The sequence below is a fragment of the Cinclus cinclus genome, chromosome 9, assembly GCF_963662255.1.
Source record: "Cinclus cinclus chromosome 9, bCinCin1.1, whole genome shotgun sequence".
Classification (NCBI taxonomy): Eukaryota; Metazoa; Chordata; class Aves; order Passeriformes; family Cinclidae; genus Cinclus; species Cinclus cinclus.
Genome location: NC_085054.1, coordinates 15,092,979 through 15,114,936, shown reverse-complemented (window position 1 = coordinate 15,114,936; position 21,958 = coordinate 15,092,979). Strand labels below are relative to the sequence as shown.

General features: G+C 40.1%; 1 protein-coding gene across 1 annotated transcript; it reads right to left on the bottom strand.

Moving 5' to 3' along the window:
* Positions 1-420: 420 nt before the first annotated feature.
* Positions 421-16,897, bottom strand: PECR (peroxisomal trans-2-enoyl-CoA reductase). The gene is made up of 8 exons (XM_062498015.1): positions 16,780-16,897; positions 13,599-13,732; positions 6,018-6,183; positions 5,276-5,357; positions 3,641-3,737; positions 1,360-1,470; positions 652-763; positions 421-537 (listed from the first exon to the last, which is right to left on the bottom strand). The coding sequence occupies exons 1-8, from the start codon at positions 16,895-16,897 to the stop codon at positions 449-451; spliced, it is 909 nt and encodes a 302-aa protein (XP_062353999.1). The 3' UTR covers positions 421-448.
* Positions 16,898-21,958: the final 5,061 nt, after the last annotated feature.

The following is a 21,958-nucleotide window of genomic DNA, read 5'->3' as shown; positions in this document are numbered from 1 at the left end:
CTGAACTGAAACAGTGTAGAGCTAACACTTACCTAAGGATTACTGATGCAACTAATAGTTAAAGATTTAAATTACCTTTTCCATAAATTCATCATGAACAGAAGGATTCCTAAACATTCCCTCTTGGCTATCTTCACTGCAAAATAAGTATTGTTTTTATTCACTTCTGGTTAGGATTCTTCATTACTTAATGCCTGTGCAAATGGATAATTTGTATTTTGTAACTTTTCCCTTCCCAAAAGACTGCACATTTTCAGGGTGTTTTCAGAGAAGAGATGTACAATGTAAAGCCTTTCAAAAGTTTTAAATGTAACCAACAAAAATCAAGGCACTTAATGTAGTTACTTATAAGCAAAGAAAAAAAATTATTACTCAGAATAGTAAGGCCAAATCACAAAGTGAGATTATCAGCAAGGGTCAACAGGGAACAAGGTAAAATCTCTTTCTTTTATAGCTTTGGTTTGAACTCGCCAGAAAGAAGCTTTTTCAGCATTTCAGAATTTTTTCCTTCTGGTGGTGAGGGCCATCTGTCATGATCTGAGGAAAACAAAGATAAGAATTTAGTTAGTTGATTGAGAAAATAGGCATTTTAGTTTTGTGTCCTCCCACTGCACAAATTCAGTCACTTTTATTTTGTAGCCCATTTCTTACTGGGTATTTCTAGGGTATGGCTGTACAAACTCTGGCCACCATCCACGACCATGGTTATCCCAGTTATGAATGATGCAGCTGGAGACAGCAGGAAACATACTGCAGGAGAGATCTAACAAAAGAATGACAATTTTAATCTTTCTTAAACTGCTGGGAATTGCTCATGTCAAAGAAGCTTGTGAAAACTTTTACAGACAAGACATAGTATCATTTTCTACTTAGTAGTGAAAGCTGTAACAGCCTTAAAGCCATCCTTTCAGCCACAAACATCAAGCATTTAACAGAGGAGAAACAGTGAGCTCTCACAAAGCAGCATCAGGTACCAAAAAGCCAACAGAAAAGGGTTGATCAGTTTATCAAAGATGTGCATTCTTGGTGGAAGAGAGCTAAGTGCCTTTAAGATACACTTTTTTCCCCTTCAGTATTCATTCTTTCAGTCCTTCCTGCTGAAGGCAACTTCTTCAAGAAATAATGTCTACTATCAAAACACTTCAGCTGTAAGAGGCAGCTGAATTAATTTTTTCTATATAACACTGACTGCTGGTTAAGTCTCTCACTTGGCACAACCACACATTGCTACAAGCTTTCTTCTTTTTAAATATTTCATCACAGTGCAAAATTAAATATTTTTTGTTCTCCATAAAATGAAGTGGCTTTAAAATAGAGACACAGAGGTAGGTGTCTCAGAAGCATTCTGAAATACATTACCTCCTCAGGAACAGCCGACCTCTTGGCAGGAACCTTTGGTATGCTCTTTAACCACATCATTACACCTTGTTCTCCATAGTTTGCAACAGCAGTTTCTGAAAATACCAGTCCCTATTTAAAAACAGCACAGTGAAACTTAAGTTCTCTTGCATACATTTAAAGTGATCATTCTACAATTGCAAAGTTGTCATTACTGATTTTCTGTGGGACTGAACTATCTAAAGAGCACTTGAATATAAATTTTTGAATGTAATGGCATAGTATAATTTACACAAGAAGGTAATTTGGCTGCTAGCCACATCTCTTTTCAAGCACAATAATTCTGATTATTCCAATTCTCTGCTGCCTCTTCAATAACAAAAAAGTGGAGTATAAAAAAACTCAGTTGCTGCCTTGCAATTACAAGCATTTCATGTTAAATTACAGCAGGAAACTACAAAACCTCAAGAACAAGTTCTCAAAAGTTTCTTGTCATCTGTAGGAGCACTAGACCGACTCATTGTGAATTACAGAAGCAGACAAATTTTAGTCAGAATTTGGACTCTCCTTGCTTAGCTTCTTAGAAGCAGAAAAGGATGACTGTGTTTCCTCTGGTGAACACACAGTCCAGTTTAGTTTTGAGATGGCAGTGTGAACACAGAGTTACATCCACCAGTTAGTACAGAACTTTTGGGACACAAGTTTAAGTAAAATAGCAAAATTTGAATTCACCCATGAAGTATATACTAAGATTTTTAAGATACCTGTATGACTTATGTCAAAGTATTTTTTTTCAGAATGCACACTTCCCTCTCTATGTATCCATTCCCTACATGTTACTCTCCTCTCATAAGGCAGTAACAATTTTGTATTGCTACCACTGACGGGTCCACAACAGTGACAGAAGTATTACTGTAACTACAATATGAACTTTTGTTACCAGCACAGTAACAAAGCTAGCAAATACTTCTGAAACAGCCAAAGCCGTGAAGTATTTGCTTGTCAAAAACGTCTTCTGACATGTGCTATAATATCTAATCAGCATGATTCATTAGGTAATTAGCATGCCTGAAAAGTATATTCACATAATAATGCTGTCTTAATTACTTACTTCCCCAAGACTTGATAAATCAGAAAAAGAAGATAAACAGGAAATACAAGTCAGTAGATCTTAATATTTAATACGTCTCCAGATGAATTTGGTCTCACAAAGGTTACATAAAAGTCTTTACCTGAATGATTAACACACATCTGCCATTAGGCATTCTATGCTATGCCAAACAAAGCAAGCCAGATGTTTTAGGACAAGAAGCACAACATAATATAGACACATTCTACAAAAATAGTAGCAAGATCTTCCTAGGGATCACTTAAACAAATATGACACTTCACCTATGACATTCACTGTGAGATAAGCTAAGTCCAGTAGAAGTAGCTGGACAAAGTTTATGTTTCTTCTTTAATTTCGATGGAGTAAATGTACAAAATAAATTGTGGATAAGAGAAAATTACAAGAGATCACACATTCTCAAATGTCACGGCTACAGCTTCTATATAACTATATGTTATATGTATCTCTATCTGCAGCAGTACAGAACGCAGCAGCTGTTTCTATAGAGTTATTTAAAACAACTCCACCTGCTGTCTACTTCCTCAGAAATGTGGCAGGCATATTTTAGCTGACCTGTGCAGTGGTTTGCTGTCTGCATGAATTTGATAAAAAAATCAAAATACACATTTTTACAAGCGATTTCTCTGAGAGAAGATAAACTCCAACTACAGTCTCCTTATATGCCTAAAGCTAAACTAACTTAACGTGTAGGAGACAAAGTAAAAGGCATTATATTAGACATTCAGAGAGTTTAGAAACAAGTTTGTAAACATAGGTGGAAACCATTAGCATATCTGAACCTCAAACAGAAAATGTTTCCTGAACTCAGAAGCAATGTATCCATTACTGAAACACAGAGTATTCAGTAATTTAATGTCAAGGCTTTGTAAGACAGGTCACCAACTCCTACCAGTATCATTTCACTTAGCTATAAAAAAAACTTCAAAACCAAGTGTGCCAAGTCAAGGCAGAAAGCGGAAGCAATTTTATCCCACATCCTCTGACTCATCATCCAAAAGTACCAAACACTGTCAAATGGTCCAAAGAACATAGTAAGGAAATTATAAACAAATACATAAATAATCCACACACAGTTACTAATAATAAATTTAAAATTCCATTTTGGTCCAAAAGTTCTAACTATGAGCACGTGTAACAGCAATTTTAATCAGATCGTTTGCCATTACTTACGGGAGCAACACTGTTGATTCTCACTCCACTGTGAGCCCATTCTAAAGCTAAAGTCTTGGTTAGGTTATTCACTGCAGCTCTTGCAGCTCCTGTGTGCCTATGGAGAAAAGAAGGCAAAGGAAGCATCTGTTCCCTTAGCTAAGAGTCTCCAATGTTAATTCTACTGTAGCCTCATTAGGGTATTCAGAGTGGTTTTCTGTGGCTGGACAAACTATCTGGAAGAGAGACACTCTATAGTTTCCAAGTTTTACCATGGCTGTTTAAACAAGCTATGTTGTGATTTCCTGTCATTGCTAGAAAATACTTAAAAATCTCTTTCCCAATGCAAAATGGGGTCAGTTACACTCTACTGCAGGAGGAGGCGTATAAAGAGAGAAAAAACTGAAGTTCGAACTATGTAAAACTCCCTGTAGCCTGCACAGGCAAAGCAACACTTGGAAGAGCAGTGGTCTGAAAGACTGTTCAAATCTTCTGACAAACATGATTAAAATAAGTCACTATTCAAAAATTACTGTTGGTGGATGGAGACAGATGCGAGAGTCAGAGGGACTCCTACACCTTGCTGCTTGTAGGTAACTAGTCTGAAATTATTACAAGCTTGATCAAATGCAAACAAAATTATTGAAATAATGAATTGCAGACAGTTGAGGTCAGAGGAAATGAATAAATTTAGCTGCTTTAGCCTAGCAAAACAGAGAGATAATTAAAATAAGAGGAGATGGATGAAATAGCTTCTCAAATGCAGCAAAATAATAAGAAAAGCTTAAGAAAAATGCAAGATAATGCAACTTATTCATAGGTCTAGGCCAGAAATAGATAACCTCCAGGCACAGTCTGAGGAAACGTGACAACTTTTATGTTCAAAATTAATACTTATAAAAAACTCGCTATCAGGTGACTTTTGGCATGAGTGGTGCCTGGACTTGTAAAGGCATATCTTTTTCAATAGGACACTTCTGCAAGAAGTTTCAACTCAATTTAATTTGGAAATAGTTTTGTCTATCCATCTACATACAACGGTTACTTAGGAAAATGTTTTCACCATTATTCAGAATTAGCTTGATTTCCTCTTAGTTCAACTCAGTTTGAAACATCTTCAGTCTATTTGTCATGACAGTTGAACCAGATACCACAGTGGATATACTCAAATAACTGTAGTTTCAGCACCACCGTGTGGATCTCTATATTTATTCTGTACTGTGAAGAACAAGCCAGTGAGAAAATATTCTGCTCTTCCTCAAAAAATGGTGGTTTTGAAACCATTCAACCCTGAATGAGGACAAAGAGAGATAATGCAACACTTGCTCAAAATATCTTTTTGCATTTCTTCAAGAGAAATTCAATCTCAGTTAAAAAAAAAAGGAACAGAAAAGGGAACCGTTTCCAATTAAAGCTTCACTGGGAAGTCTTGCTTCATAGTTTCTTACAATCAAGTGGAGACCACAGAGGCCATCTAGTGGATTAATAAGAGAACCCCACACATACAGACAAGTGATACTCCTGCTCTCTCATGACCTAACTACTATATTTCTATACTCTGCTGCTGTCCAGCACACACCTTTCTGAAGTGTTCAAGAACAGTTAGTACTTATGGGGGAAAAATATAAGAAAGTGTAAAAAGAAAATATATATTACGACATTCCAGGAAAGCCATTTCTCACAGCAGCAGTAATGTTGACAATGGCTCCTCCATGATCCTGCATCCAGGCATTGTACACTGTATGAAGGAGGAAGATAACCTATAAATATCAGAAGAAATGCATACAAATGAACTTGCCAACTGGAAACCAAATCTGGAGTCTTAACTGCAATCACACTACATATCACATCTGTCATACTGGTTTAGAAAAACAATCTGCTGTTTGTACCACAGCCTTGCCAATCCAGAGGTGAGGCCATGAGGCAACAGGCAAGGTCCAAGCAAGGCTCAAAGATTGTAAAGAAGCATTTGATGGAAATCAAGATTTCAGGTTTCCATGTAAATTAATTTAATTTCCACGCTCCAAATGCTATCTGCAAATGACATACCATACTTAAATTTAAGCCTAAATTTATACCCCTGAAGAAAGTATTTTCCTGTGTTATACACAGTGAATATAGTCAACAAAAGTTTTTTTTTAAATGAGTATCCAAGTCAACTGACTTCCCAAACCGGGCCTTAACCAGAAGACTGTGCTTGCCTAAATGTATGTTTGTATTTATGAACAAATGCAATATACCATTTAATGCAAAGTTTTGGGTGAGATTCAGGAAAACAAATATCCAATGTCAGATAAGTGCATGAAAAGTAGAAGGTAGGGAAACTTTACATTTCTTATCTTCTGGTATTTCTGTAAAAAAAAAAACAAACATAAAAAGCTTACTGTTCAGACCTTACCTGCTTTGCAACAATAGAAAGTTCCTGTCAGATTTGTGTCTATCACAGCATTCCAGCCTTTTGCACGGATGGCTTCAGAAGGACTTGCAAACTGGCCACCTCCATTATTCACCAGGAAGTCAATCTTCCCGTGCAGACTCAGTGTAGACTTCACCAAAGCTTCTACCTGAAACAGTGTTTGTTAGTGTGGTATGATGATTAAGGTCTACACCCAATTTTGTTCTCAGACAGTGTTTTCTCCATCATGCCCTTTTCACAGAAAAAGAGGAGGTCCAGCCTTCAGAGGCTGTAAGATTGGTAGGAGGTTTAGCCAGCCAAGAAGGGCTGGGCTGTGTCCACATTTACTTAGGAAATTTTGCTGGTATAATGCAGGTGCTGTATAAAATACCAGCACCCAAAGAAGGGGATTTAAGCTGCTGAAGATTTGTAAAATCAGACACAAAAGACCACTATATACAACCTACTAAAAACCTCCTGATTTTAGAAGGGTTTTTCAGAAGGGTGGAGGCGTTAACATGAGATCTGTAAAGAGTTTCATGTAAGGTAGCTACTGTTATTTTTATCTGACCATATAAACCTGACCATTTTAAATAGAAAACATAGCTCATCTTGTGGAGTTTTATCATCCTTACCTAGAAGTTTAGTACATTCACTACAGCTCTGAGATAAGAGTTGGCAATAGTCAGTCTTCTTACACAGAGCAAGAAGGTTAATTACCCTAAAAAACATGAAGTCTAGAAAATGCTAGAAATAAAAGTTATTTTCTTTAGCAAAACTATTACTGCAAGATAGTAATAATAACTCCACAGCAACTACTAAATAATTTAATGTTTATCTCAAGAAACAAGAAATGGGACATCATGACTGCTTCCTGCTTGCATCATCAATACTAAGTAGATATCATGCATCAGTTATTCCTACTCAAGCATATATAAAAAGATAATCTAGCATCTGTGGTCAGAGTAAAACAGAACAAAAAAAAAAAAAAAAAAGCCCAACAGGTGGAGCAATGCTGCCACTAAAACAGATTGGGCTAGGGCTAGGGGGAGGATATCAATCAGCCTTTCTCTGTATTGAGGTAGCAGTAGAAAACATCAGAAACCAAAAATAAGTGCAAGCAATGCATTATCTGTATCTCACAATGAGTATTACCAACCCAGTCTGATAAAAATAGCTGCTTACATCTTTATTCCTACAGCACAGGATGGTTTAACAGGATAGTATGGATCCTGTAAGGATGCACCTCTTGAAAGAAAAAATCCCTCAACAAACATATAATGACTGAAAACCTAGTGCCTGCTGAGAAAAAACGCCTTAAGAAAATAATTTTGATACCTAAACCTAATGTTCAAATTCTGAATGTCATCTTATTCCTCACTTATTAGTCACTGTTGGCTTTGGGATGTGAGGAAAAAATCCCAGAAAACCACAACAGCTGTGAAAGCAGTCCCAAACTCATAGCTTGCAGGAACAGCCATGCCACAAGGACATTCTGGCTTTTACTTTTCTCTTGTTGTAAGCAAAGGAAAGTCATGTCTGGCTACGCAGCAGAAGTTATGCTTTGCTCAACAACATTAAACTCTTCCCCTTGTCAGTCTGAGAATCTTACTTTGAATACTATTCTCTGCAAGCCATTGAAATATGGGCTCATTTATGGAACAGAAATGGTTTCAGTACAAAGAAGATTTAAACAGACTAAGGCTATTCAGACTGTGGAAAGATGAGAGAGAGAGAAAAGGAAAAAATTATAAGAATGATAAAAAAGACAGAAAACAAATTAACAAGAAAAATCCACTGCAAAGAAGCATTAAAGCAAGCTTTCAACAGCTGGAAAAATGTGCGTTATATGCTATAGTATATCAATTCAAAATGGTTCATAAGTTGCACTGAAGGAACAGTTTTTGTTCCTACATATTGCATCATATTCTCAGGAAAAAAAATAATAACCCAACAACAAACACATGCATATCAGTTCTGCTTTCTGAAGGCCAGGAAAGGCCAGAACGCTCTCCAGTGACAGCTCAGATGACTCCAACTGTAGCAATCTTCAAATAGTCTTCTGTGCTGTAGAAAAAGCATCACTGCAGCTCTTCTCCCAGTTACAGTAAACATGGTGACAGCAGCTAGCAGTGCAGGGAGGAGGGTCTGGTAGAACACACTTAAATCACAGTGACTACTAAAGAAGATTCTTTTCTATTGCTATAATTTAAAAATCCACTTGGAAAGAACTTCTTAGTAAAGCTATTAAAGACTCTTTTTGGAAGCAAAGCAAAGCTCCATGAGGCAGAGCTACTAGTTTAGGATGTTCTTTTGAGAAAGTCAGAAAATAAAAAAAAATTGGCATTTCTGACACAGCCAGAAGACTGGAGCTCTGCAATAAGGAACTTCTGTGTCTGACTGCAACTTAGATGTTCTATGCAGTAGCATATACTCACAGACAACTGAATTGACAATAGTCACTGACTCAGGGAAAAGGGACAAATATCCACATGCATTCACAGGTCAACCTGAGTGAGTAAAATACACAGGCAAACAACCCACTACAGAGTGTTAGAGATTTGTGATTTGGTGGCTAGAACTAATAGGCATTCTGGCACAGTGGTAACAGGTATTTTTACTGTGTTACTGCTGTGTTATTTAAAAGTACAACAACGGGAATCTCTTACCCACAACTCCCCACTAAGCCACAGTTTTTCACTACAGGCTTCACACAGACAGGAATTAAGTATTTATAAACCAACTGAGCCTATGCTAAGCTATGAAGTTTATTGGGAAAGAAAAGCTACTGGTGAACTCGGACACAAGGTACGTGCTAAGTAGCACCGTATGGAGGCTGTCTGAAGTTGTCTTGTTGATGTCCAAGTGACAGATTTTACCCTCGAGGTCTGGTCCAGCAGCAGGTTCTGCTGCTGGAATTCAAGTATGGAAAGGAGACACCGTGAACAGAATTCTGAATTGCTGATTTCAACAACAGCTGTGGCCTGCCAGAAGTACAAGGTTTTATCTTCCACTTACCTAGACATGCAAGTTTCTACTTATCCAGGTGTCAGTTAAAGAAATGTTTGTCCACAGAGTATAACACAAAGGCTTTACAAGTGTAAGGATTTAGAGAGTACAGCTGCCTGTCTCAAAACACTGCCAAGGCCACAGAAAGAATTTATCAAAAGATCAAAAGCCACCTAAGCAGGAACTTGAGAGAAGCACAGAAGGGAGGAATTTGCAACAGGAAAGCATTAATTCCAGGCCTAGCAGAAGTAAGGTGGGGTTAGCACATCTTGGTTAATGCATCCAGACTAAAGTGCTCACTGTGGCAAACCGTGGAAAAGGAAGCAAGTGCTCATGCAAATCACCCCAAGTTATGAGAATGGCACCTGTGACCATCCCATGGATACTCAAAACTTGGCCTGTATGAAGGTGGTACCCCCAGAAGAATGACAGGATACTGCTGCATCCACAGTTCATGACTATCACCTTAGTGATGGTGACAGTGCTTAGTCTCTGTCTCTTTCAGTCACTCTCCCTCCCTTTCTCCCCTTAATTCAGACATTTATTCCTCATGTCTTGTCCCTGTCAAGAGATTTTTCTGTAGCTCAAAATTAAAGAAAAAAAAGAGTTAAATAAAGATACACATGCACACAGAGCTGTCTAGTTTGCATCTCAGCAAAAGCAAACTGATCTGCTCTTAAAACATTTTGAGGGCAGTGACAGGAAATATGCAACAATAAAAATCACTTCAGCTTCATAATCACCAAGAAGCAACATCTATCACTATATAAACTCCAAACTACAGGAAAAGGGAACAGGTGCACAATTGGTGCTCCAGGATAAGACTCCATGACAGAATATAAAAATACATTCTGATGACAGAATAGAGAAACCTCAGGTTCTCTGATCCCAGAACCCTCAACTCTGCCATTTTTAAAAATAAAACAGGTTTTCATCTTTTACAGAACACTCAATGGAAAACAAGTCTAAAGCAGAAGAAAACTCATGACAAAAATAAGCCTGACAGGTTACACAGTGGTTGAAAATCCTTCATCAAGCAGGATTATTTCTTGCACATTAAACAAAAAGTAAGATTTGCTAGAAAGTAAAAGGGCTTCAGAGGATGAAGATTTAGAGACTTAAAAATGTGAATTCATTAAGCTATTCCCATGATATCTGCCTTCAAGCTTCTGCAGCAATTATTTCACTGCATCTTTTTTTTCCCTCTTCTTAGGCCAGAAAGAGCTCTAACAAATATCCCAAACTACATGATGAAGGATGAACCTTCTAATTCTTGAATTTCACAGATCCAAACTAGAAGCATGAACCATGTCATCTTCAAAGCAGGTCAGTTACTTTAAGATTTGCAATAGGAGGTAAAAAATAATCTTTTGGCTATTTTAAAGCACCTTCACCTTTCTTAAATTTTCCGTATTCAAAGTCGTTCCCTCCAGTTTATAAAATTCAAACAAGGACAAAATTTATAGAGGCCTTTAGAGATATGCAGAACAGCTGATGGAGGAGTGTTAAAAAAAAATGGCATTCTATAACAAGAAGAAATGGCTTGTTCCTATAGGCGATCAGGGTGGCTTCCTCTAAAACAAAGATTTACTCTCAGAAAGACTTCAGTGAGATGTCAGAGAGAATGACATATTAAATGAATTGCCGAGTTCTTCAGGAAACATGCTGGGCTTTGAAGCTTGTGATAGATCACTTCTGACATCTAAGGGAGCTTGAACACCTAAGCTGTTTTTTTCTCCTGTTGAAACATTTATAATGTTTTTCTCCTGCAATGGTATAAGAGCTAAGAAGGAGGATGTAGTGACTCACATGGAATTCTTGCAGAGGCTGTTCCTCTCTACCCAACAATGTGCTCCCATGATTTCTGAGGTAAATACTCTTCACTCGTACTAAGCTGAAATCACACAATGAGTTGTAATGTTACTAATGAGTAGCACACAGAGACAATACAATTGTAACTAATCTCATTTCTTTTGTGAGGGAACCTAAAAGTTCACATGCCCTCTCATCCCCTCTTCCACTGTAACAGGAAGTTCTTCCTGTATTTGTGAAAATACTGTACCTCTACTCAATATCTGCCCCCTAGGCCAGACAAATCCTTAGCGACATCTTTTACCAATTCCTCTGTCTATGACTCCAAGTCCCAGGCACTAAATTTTAAGTTAAGAATGGAGTAGGTTTTGAAAGTGGATGTACAATACTCTTTGAATTGAAGTAAAAGCCCAAAGGTACTTTTCCTCTAGTTTCCACAAGGCAAGCAAATGCGAATTAGGAAATAAGTACTTTTCACTATTGCTGCTCTAAGAAACAAATAAGCAATAGTAAGCAGTGGGATGTGGAAAACCTGCCATACACTTCAGTTCTGACAGGTTTTAGCAGTGTAAGTTAACAATTGTTAATTTATCTAGTTTCAACATATAAACTGAAGTACCCAAGTGTAAGGAAGTGCTATCCTCACTACAAATTTAAGAGCTGAAAACACAAATTTCTGGTCCAACAGTAAATTTAGAAATTAAGTAACACATGGTCAGGATTTAGCAATCTTTAAGAATCTCAGCATTAAGAGAAGAGAACAGAGTCAGAAAGGCACAAGCTAAAGAACAAAAATCACAGGATGTCTCTAACCAATAAAAAATCTGGTCTTGGAGATGAGCAACTGGAATGGAGACATATTTAACAGGTACACAAGTTATCATGTTAACACGCAACAGAAATTGCATTCCTTATTCAGATCATCAGCAAAAGGCTTAGGAAATTTTCATAGCTATTTTTTCTAAATAGGACTTCAACAGAAATAAGTAAGAGCAGTTGGAGAACTGAAGTGAGTCAAACCTTAAGACTAAATCAATGACTGAAAAGTTCAAGACTAGAGTTTAATGTGCCTTTTTCCTCTGAAGCCTCTCTTCAATAGAAACAGACATGAAAGGTCTCTTCAAATGGTTGAAGAGAACTTCCACTGACAGGAGGCATCCAAGAGAAGCTTCACTAATATCTCATGAAAAGTTCTAGGAAAGTTCAGGTGTATCTGTAAAACTCAACTGGAAACAGGACAATTCTGTGACAAAACTGCAAGGTAACAGCAAAGACAGAAGTTTCTTCAAGTATCAGTATGGCTACCCATAACACAGAACAATGCCTAAACGCTTTACACAGCATTATAAGGAAGGCTTGAAAAGCACTTCCAAAAATTTCCAAAGCCACTTCAGTCTATTTTTTCAAATAGGTGTTTAGCCACACTTAAAAAGGAAACAAAGAAGGAATGGCAGTTTAGTGGAGATTACCTCATTTCACCATCCAAGCAAGCCCCTTACAATCTCACAGAATGCTGCAGTTCCCACTGATCAATTTCAGACTGATATAGAAATAAGATTCACCTCCAGAAAGTTATTAAGCATGTCAGAGTACTTTCTGCAAGAAACAGACCTGAAAAAAAGCTTAAACCTTTTTCTCCTCTTTACATCTTTTCTTTCATGTAGCTTTAATCATGCAAGTTGCCCTCTGACATCTGCCATAACCTATTATGTTGCACTGCTGATGCCAGTAAATACACACCTAAAATTCACTGGTAGATGAACTGACATACTGCACAGCCCCAAGGTTCATCTCCTTCAGGAACGTCTGAGTAGATCACTATAAATATTTTATGGCATGAATTGTTCCACAAGGGAAGAATTTTAATTTTTATTTGTTAAATGGCTATATATTAGGATATTTCCAGAATCTTCATAGCTACTGAAGGTCATTAATATTTAGGTTAAAAGAGACTTTGAGAGGTTGAGAAAAATGTAGCAATCAGTGGTTACTGGAAGATTTTCTATCTGTCTTCAAAAAGTTAAAAATTCAACCTGAAGCTGGATTTTTAAATATTTAATAACAGAGATTTAAAAAATAGGAAGTGCATGCAGACTTCTGAAGAACCTGGATTATGTATTTTTGCTCTTGATCTTCCATTTTTTGTAATATGAAGTAAAAATTTAAAAATCAACTTGAATAGCAACAGAGTTTGCAATGAAGCACACCTCAAACTGTAACCAAAATTTCTGATATGGCTAAAACATTCCATATATAAATATATATATATATATGTATATAGGGGGGTTGGCTTTATTACAAGCCAAACTGACAATGCAAGGCACTTGAGTCAAGTCACAAGCATTCAGATTCCATGCTATGCCTTCCTGTTTGAAGGAACTATTCTGAGGTCTCCATCTTCACAAGTTTACACCCCCTCACTTCTGTCACAGCAATGTGACAAAGAATCATGCAAAGTGGGCTCTAGTTCACTGTACAACATGCCAGTTCCAAGGCCTGTGTCGCCCAGAAGTATCTGAAATATGTAAGCATGGTCAGAAAAATATTTGCCAATATTTACAAATGCTTTTTTGCTTAGGTGGCTAACAAATGTCTTTCCTTGGGAAGCACATCTACGCAGATCAATTTAACTGAGCTTTGTTCCACCTCTCCCCTGATCTAAGATACTTTTGAGAAGGCCAGAAATCTTTAGAAATCTGAGAATTCCTATATACAATATGCTTTTGGTATGTTAAGCCCCAGAACAAGATCACTAATCTTTACCTCTTCTTCTTTGCGGATATTGCACTCTATGGCAGTCACTTGGGCAGGACTCATGGAACCAAATCTATTATTCAGTTCTTCTGCAGCAGCTTTTAATCGGTCAAATTTACGAGAGGCAATAACAACACTGCAACCTGTAGAGACAAAATGAAACATCCTTCAGCTAACACAATTATACTATTTTTTAGCAACATCATGGAAATATCTTGTAGGATGTGCATTTATTAGTCACTGACTAGAAAATAAAATGTTGAAGTTCTTGCAAGAGAGAGAAACGACTGATGTCAGGTGCTTCTTAGCAACAAGATCCCTCTATGCCAGGAAAAGAGCAATTAAAAAAAAATGTCCACAAGGTTTCCTCTCCTTCCTGCAGAAGGGAAGATAGCCTGTGAGTTGCAGAGTCAGCAAAGCAGCTTTCAGACATCACTTTGGCTGCTTCTGCTCACAGCTGCCTCATTTATCAATTAAGTGATTTAAAGATGTTTCAGCAGGTCTTGATTACAAAAAATGCTTGCTCTTAAAACTACAAAAATAATCTTCACCTGTCTGTAATTTTCACTAGTAGTGAGTAAATGTAATGGTCTGCTTTTTAACTCTACAGAGACTGAAGGAAAGGATAACAGCCTCATAAGATTAATCCCTATCTGCAGTCTACAGACTGGGAACAGAGCCCTCCCTGTGGCACTGCAGAATCCTAGCTGCAGAAAGGAGAGAAAAAAAAAAAGGCAGGAGCTCAAGTACTCTGGTTTTTTTTGCAGCATTTGGAGGCAGAAGGACTCATTCTATGAAGAAAAAATACTGCATCTGCCAAATTTAAGTCAAGCACTCACACTATAACCAGTCTAATTTCTTTTGTCACACCAGTGGACTCAGGACAGCTTTAAGGCTTCAGCAATTGTTACTACACAAACTAAACCAAAGGACACCAAATTAATTCCTAGTGCAAATCCAGAAGGCATGCAACTTCATGTAATAAGGATAAGGAAATTATTAGCCAAGCAGGCAAGGAGGTCTTGCTCACACTTGCTCCTTCCATAATCTTAGCATTTCAGTAGAAGTAATCGCTTCTTCATATCAGGTCTGCTGCCCATCTGCTTTAGTATAAACCATCCTCAATCAGTCAAAAAAAAGAGGAAAAGTTAACATCTTGCCAGGTGTGGGGGAGTTCCCCCCCTCCTCTGTTGCAGAATGGAATTTGGCCTCTCATGTGATCAAGCAAACACCAGAATCAACTCAAAATAACTAGTGGGAGGAAAGAGCAGCAAGCTGTTCATTTGACTCAGGCTATCTTGTGAAACTATATATTAAAAATATTAAAAATAGAGGAGTTTAATTCTTCCAGAGGCAAGCGTCACAACTACATATCCTTAGGAAAAGGAGCTTCCCCTTTAATTAGTGGCCATCTTAAAATGACACATATAAAGACAGTAGTCTCTGAGGTCTCTTGATTTTTTCTACAGAGCTCCAGTCACTTGCACAACCACCTACCTAACTAATGCAAAGTTTATAAAATGCCGTACACAATTACCAATTAACACAAAATACTGAATCACAGTAGCCCAGTTGTATTTACCAACTTAAGCCCTCATTAATACACACACTAATATAGAATAAAGTCCAGTAGAAGACTATACTTTTGTTAAATAAACTAATTGGGAGAGGGCGAGATTTTAATCACTGAAGAACATTTGGTACATACTGTACAAGCTGACACGACATCACTTAATTTTCTTCACAAAGAATGACCAGACCATTTCTTGACTGGGTCAGGGAAAAGGGCACAAGCTTCCAGATAAAAGGTTTAAATTTGCCCAGAAGGCGAAGGCCTCAAAGGAGACTGGTTATATTAACAATGTATATAATGACTGGCATTATCTGTCACTGCTCCTATGCCTCTAAGAACCAGCCCTCCCCTTACCTGAAGGGCAGGGTATACATGGAAATAGCTCCATGTATAGCTCCATAATGGCTTGGTTACTCCAGCTTGTCAGGAGTAACCAGCAAGTCTACAGGTAAGGAAGGTTACTCAGTCAGTCTTAAGCTCTGTATAGCTCTTTCTTCATTTTTTTTCATGTGCTTTGTATAGATTTGTTTTCTTTTGTGTTCTATTTAGGCTTACAGACACCCTTTTGTTATTGTATTTTGCTTGAGAAAAACGGCATAGATCAAATTAAGCACAATTTTAAGGTAACTGGGTAACCTCACCAACCAACAGTGTGATCCTCTTTAAAACAGCATGTTAGGATACCTGGACAAAAAATACTTTGTTCCCCAGTAATACAAAGGTAACAGAACTAATCCTCCATTCAGCTCCACACAGTGAGTGGAAAGCTTCGGCACAAAGGGCAGGAGAGGCAGAGATGTCTTCCAGCACAGCCTTAACAAAGAAAGCTCTTTACAGTGCAGTGCGTGGTTCACATTCCAACAACGCAAGCCACGGGAGTGTGACACCGAGATGTGTAACGTTGGTACTCTGAAGGCGCTGAATCCAGTCATGACAATAAACTATCCAAACCCAGTCTAATACCGGTGATCCCTAGCACTAATGTTGAAATCTGCAGGAAAGGTTGTTGTAAGGTGCATGCAGGAGTCATTTCTACCTCATCTGGTCTCACATCAGGAAGTCAGGAGACTGCCTTTCATTCCAGATTTTACCACATCTCTGTACTCAGCGTGGAAAGAAAACCTATGCCGTGCCTCATGAAGATGTTCTTCAATTTCAGGACGTTCCAGAAATCGCAGACACTGGGAGAAGCACGGTGTCTCTAAGATGTTACCGTGCGGGCAGCAGTTCAAGCATACCACTCTGTTAAAGATTCAACAACCTCCTAAATCCTCCAGTTAAAGTAAGATGAGAACTCATTGAAAGGCGAGTCTGAGAGAAAGGGTCCTGGTTTAACATAACCTCACTGACCTCCGTGTTTAAAACAGCGAGCGTTTTGCAGGCCAAAAGGCACAGCCGCACATCAACCTCACCTCATACCCCTTGCTATTCACCGGTCCTGTCACAATGTCCCACCCACGGGCTCCTCGCACCCCGTCCCCGAGCGCCGTCAGCCCCCAAAAAACAGCACAGCCCCCGGGCACTCCCTGGCTGCCCCTCAAGCTCCACCGCCCACCCAACACCCGCCTCGCCCCGCTGTTCCACCGGGGCTTCCTGCGGAGCCCGCCCCGCGCCCACCTAGCGCCAGCAGGTCGGCGGCAATGGCCTTGCCGATGCCGGTGCCGCCACCGGTGACGATGGCGACCCGCCCGCGGAACAGCCCCGCCGCCAGCAGCCCGCCGCCCGCCGCCGCCATCTTCCCCCGCCCTGCCCGCCTCGGCCGCGCCGCCCCCGCCGTGTGACGCGCGGCCCCGCCCGCCCGGGGCTCGGCGCCGGGGTCGGCGGAGCGGGGCCGGCGGTGGCGGCGGTGCCGGGGTCCTGTGGCGCGGCACGGCGCGGCACCGGGGCGGCAGGTAAGCCGAGGGGACGGCTGTCCGCTGTCGGTATCGCCCGGGTCCGACCCCGCGGCGGTGCAGGCTCCGTTCAGTGTCCGCGACGGGTCGGTGCCTCCGGTAGCGCCGCGGGGTCGCTGCCGCAGCCCCGCGGTGAGCACCCACCTGCCCGGAGCCGCGGGCTCGTCTGCTCGCGAGGCACGGGTCCCCTCGGTTTTCTGTTCCGCTTCGGGTCACCTTCACCGTGGGCGCGGGCGGGCATCTGAGGAGCAGCGGGAGCGGAGCCCCGCCGGGAGCAGCCGGTGCGAAGCCCGCAGGGATCGCGGACCGAGGAAGGTGCCGGTGAGCGCTGCTACGGACCCGCGGGCGGGCAAGCCTCTCTCCGGGCACGGGCTGTGTCGGAAAGAGGCCGTGAAGGCTGAGGTGATAGCGTTTGCCATAGCCCCAGCAGAGTCATTTCGGGCTAAAATGCCTTTGTGGTGGTGGTGGTGTCCGTCTCCCCTCTCCCGGCCCCCTCAAAATGGCCCTAACTAAGCTCAGTATTAATTGCTCAGCTGACACAGAGGACAGGCAGCATTATTTTCTTTACTATCCCACAGTGAAGTGATCGAGCATCTTTGTCCGTCGCTGGTGATTGTAACCAGCGCTGATGTGCCTAGAAGCATGTATATGCATGTTCAGTGTCTTTCCAGGCATCTCCTCTGTCCTTTTCAATAGAAGAGATGCTTGAAAGTATGTCTCAATTTTGTCTTGTTATTTTTGCCTTAGGAGAGTTGGCTAATTTGAGAAGAGAATGAGGTTTTGGGGTTTTTTAAAGTCATGTAAGTAAAGTGGGAGAATCACTGATTCTGTTTTGGGATTCTCATTTGTGAAACAAATTTATTTACTTTTCCAAAAGCATGTTTTAAGGTTTAATTCTTTAAATTTGGGGCAATTTTAGGATAGCATCTTTATCCTGAAGTTCAGTGTGTTTTGATGGGAGCTGTGTACTCTCCTTTTAAGTGTATAGGAAGGAAAGCATGCAGAAATTAACAGTGTGTCCAGATTCATTCACCAAAGGGTGACAAGGCAGGGGTGGATTTCTGCAGGGTGAGTTTGGCCAATAAGACAACTGTAAGACAAAATTGCTCTTTTTGAGTGGGTCAATGTTTACAGAATACTTTAGAGTTTAAAGCATTCCACTTTCTGGAGGCAAAACGTGAAGCACTGTGAGTGACATTGCAAAAAAAAAAAAATCACTCCCTTTAATTATCTTTCACAATCTGAGACTTCACAGATCCCCATTATCTGTCTCTGGCTGCCCTACATCTCTTAGGCAGGCCATATCAGAACAATCATTAATCCCAGGGAGAAACACTCATCTGTGCTAGTGAATTAGATCTTCATATTCCACCCTGCCTGCCATCCCAACTGAGCTGCATGCCCCTGGGAAAATCCAATGGGCCTTTCTATTCATGTGACCTCCTTGATTTCAGTGTTCTTCCTGGAGAGCACTTTCAAAGAATTTTTCTTCCCTATCAGGATATATTGCTTGGTTTCTGGAATTTCCCAATAGCCACAGAAATGCCATAAATAAGGGGCTGAACACACGAGTTAAGGTTCTGTGAGTGATGGGTGAGAGGAGAAAGGGGAAAGGCATAAAGTAGAGGAAGGAGGAGGGAAAAGGAGGCATTTCCTTGGCATTCAGTGGAGGGTAGCCCCTTCCGGTACAAAATGTAGCCACAAAAAATAGAGGTGGAAATAACCAATGTTCACAAGACATTTTCAGCAAAGCAGTGGCTTCTGTTCACTGCTGTATGCGTTGCCTTTGAACCAAGGATTCAAACTGTACCTTTGTGTGAATCAATTTGACCCCAGTCGTTGAAATTCAAAATTATTTAGGCTGAAAGGAAGAAAATCTTACTAACTAAAATCAATTTTAATCTCCTCATACACTTCTACTTTCTTAATCACAAAGGAATGTTACTTTTATTGATAGCATTGAAACATGTTGGTCTGTCACTCCATGCAGACAGTGGTAAATTCAGTAAGCAAAAGACATATTGATGTTACTCTATAAACTTAATGTTAAGATTATGAATTTTTATGTGTTAGAAAATAGTGTCTGATTAGACATCTTATTTTTTATTTAGTTTTTCAGTATATGTCAGCTTGCATTTGGAAGAAAATGAATCTATGCTTAAAGCCTCGAAGTCTTAACTTTTGTTTTTTGAAGTTAACTGTCTGACTTTTTTTTGCCTTGGTATAACTATCGCTTAAAACATCAACCATTCAGAAATCAAAATGACAAACAAAGAATCCAGTAGTTTTTTCCAGTTGTCAGTTCCTTTGGAGTTGTAGGATTAGCATATGTCATTCTTGAACATCTACTTTTTTATTTACATATTGAGGAGGAAAAACTAGATTTCCTGTTTTTACAGCTCCCAGATTGCGTCTTGGCTTTGAATGAAATAGTTCAATTTATTGAGATGAATAGGAAACTCTGCATTTTCAGAAAAAGCTACTTTTGTCCAAAGCTGATGTTGTGCTTTGCCAGCCTATGGCTCAGCTCTGCAGCTGATGACACCTGCCAGTCCATTAGGCTGCCATGCTTTAAAAATCCTGGCACTGATATGTACTGCCTTGAAAATTCCTTATGGCATGCTGTCCTTCAGGGTGTCTGTGCCCTCCTATAGCTCAGAATCCACACTGGCAAGGGGGAAGGTCTCAAGTGTAGTTAAGTACCAGCCTGATATGAGAGAAGAGGTGGCTCCAGACAGGAGAGAAACCTTCACAGGATCCAAACCCTGTGAGAGTATCCCTGGGGTCAGCAGTCTCACAAGGAGGTAAGTGCAGAGGAAATGAAAAGCATCTTAGTCCCAGAAGTAAAATTTTAAGGTTAGAGACAGCTTCTCATAGAGGATTTCTGCTAGTTAGCCTTCAGAAAAATGTAGGCTTGCACTCCAGTAGCCTCTGCTTTCCCAGACCCCATGCTTATGGGTGCTCCAGGTTCATATTTTTCTTCTCCTGGAATACCAAAAACCACACAAAGTGTAACAATACTTTGTTCCCTTCACATACCTTTTACAAGAAATGCTTGGATTGAGCTAAAATCAAATGAAAGCTGGTGTGAGTTTGTGTCCTTACCTCTCTGGACCTTTCCATGGGATTATGCAACAGGCCTCTTTGGAATCCCTGCTACCTTTACCTCCTGTCTGTACATTCTCTCCTGAGACTGCTTTTCCTTTCATCATCTCTCAACAGCAAGTGAGGGCCTTTCTGTTTTGTTGCTTCTGATCAGCCCCAGCTAATATTCAGGCTTTCTGGTCAATTAATCTTTTTAGAGACTTCTTTTCTGGGAAGACACTTTACTCTCAGCCATGTCTTGGGGGATTTCAGTCTCATTAGAAGGTAATCAGGATTTTGCAATCTTTTATAATTATCCCTAGGAATTTCATTCCAGTGATTAAAAAAAAAAAAACAAAAAAAGGATACCAAGACAGACATCCCACTCAAAGCAGAGTTTGCAGTGGTGCAAGATATAGAATATCAGCATCAAACAGTTTGAAACAGGTACGTAAATTTTCTAAACAAATCACACACCCTGCTAATACCATACTAATGATACTGAAGCATTCACTGGTCTGCAATTCAGAGTGCTGCATTTTTGATATCCTGGCATCACAGGTCTCTATCTGCACTTGAATCCAATCACAGTTCCCCTGAGCCGAGTAATTCCTGCTGCTGGAGATTCCGTCTAAATATCCAAGATTGTATTTACTGAGCAATGCATTAAACAATCCTGAATCGCTCCCAGGAGAATATTCCAGTTCTCTCTCTGTGTAGTTGTGCTCTCCAGCAACTCCTGGGCTGCAGCCAGGTGTTACTCAGAGAAAGCTCTGATTTGAAGCCCCCAAATATCTTACCTAAAAAGAACTGCAGGACATATGTAGCTTGTTGTTGGTATTTTTGAGATAATGCTTTCCAGATCAGATTTATAATTGACTGTATTTTCCATTAGGCTGTATGACTGCAACTGCTTCCTCTCTAATTGCAGGCATTTCAATGTGTGGTTTCTTCTCATTTTTACTTCTCAGAGTAAAGCACTGGGTGCTTGATCTTGCCAGCACAAAGCAGGGAAGGAAAGGGGACTGGGACTGAGACTGAGATAGTCAGGGATCTTCTGAGTAGGAAGGAAGGAAAAAGAGCCTGAGGTGTTAACCAGGGTCCTTGCTTCTAGTTACAGGAGAGGTCAGAAAAGACCAGCATCTTTTAAACCTTTTCTTGAGAGCACTGTGCATATGTTGTGTAGAAGGTGTTTTCTCTGCTCTGTGGTGTGGGAGGTGAGGGGCTCAAAGTTCTGTTTTCATGTATTACTTACTTGCTTTTTTACTCTTTTCTAGGCATCTGCTTGGATGCCTGGAGGGGAGGAGACACAACTCTGGTTTGTGTATGCAAGTTCCTAGTGCATCTTCCAATCCCAGCCAAGGACAAGTTGGGTCTTACACCAATAAAAATAGATGCTACACTTGATCCTAGCCTAAAGGATCTCCACTGCTGTGGAGGCAGGATGTTTGACTAAAGTTCATGGGATTGACTTTGTTCAGATGTTCCTATGGTACGGTATAATCCAGCAGTGACCCGCAGGGTGGGGTAGGGATTGCAATGAGCACCTGCTGTTTTGAGGAGCAGGATGGCCTGTTTTGGCAAATCCAGAAGTGAGGGGTAGGGCAGGGGAACAGAGAAAGCATGTCTCTACAGTTGAAATCTCATTTTTCCTACAAAATTTAGGGTCTTTGGTTGAGTTCATTCAAGACTTACATCTAAATGCTTGGTTTGCTTTGAAGGTTTCAAACCTTCCATTTTCCAAATCAATCTCCATTTCCAAGGCTCCTTTTAAAGCCTTGGTTCTCTTCAAAGGCTAATGTGCCCATGCTATTCCTTGA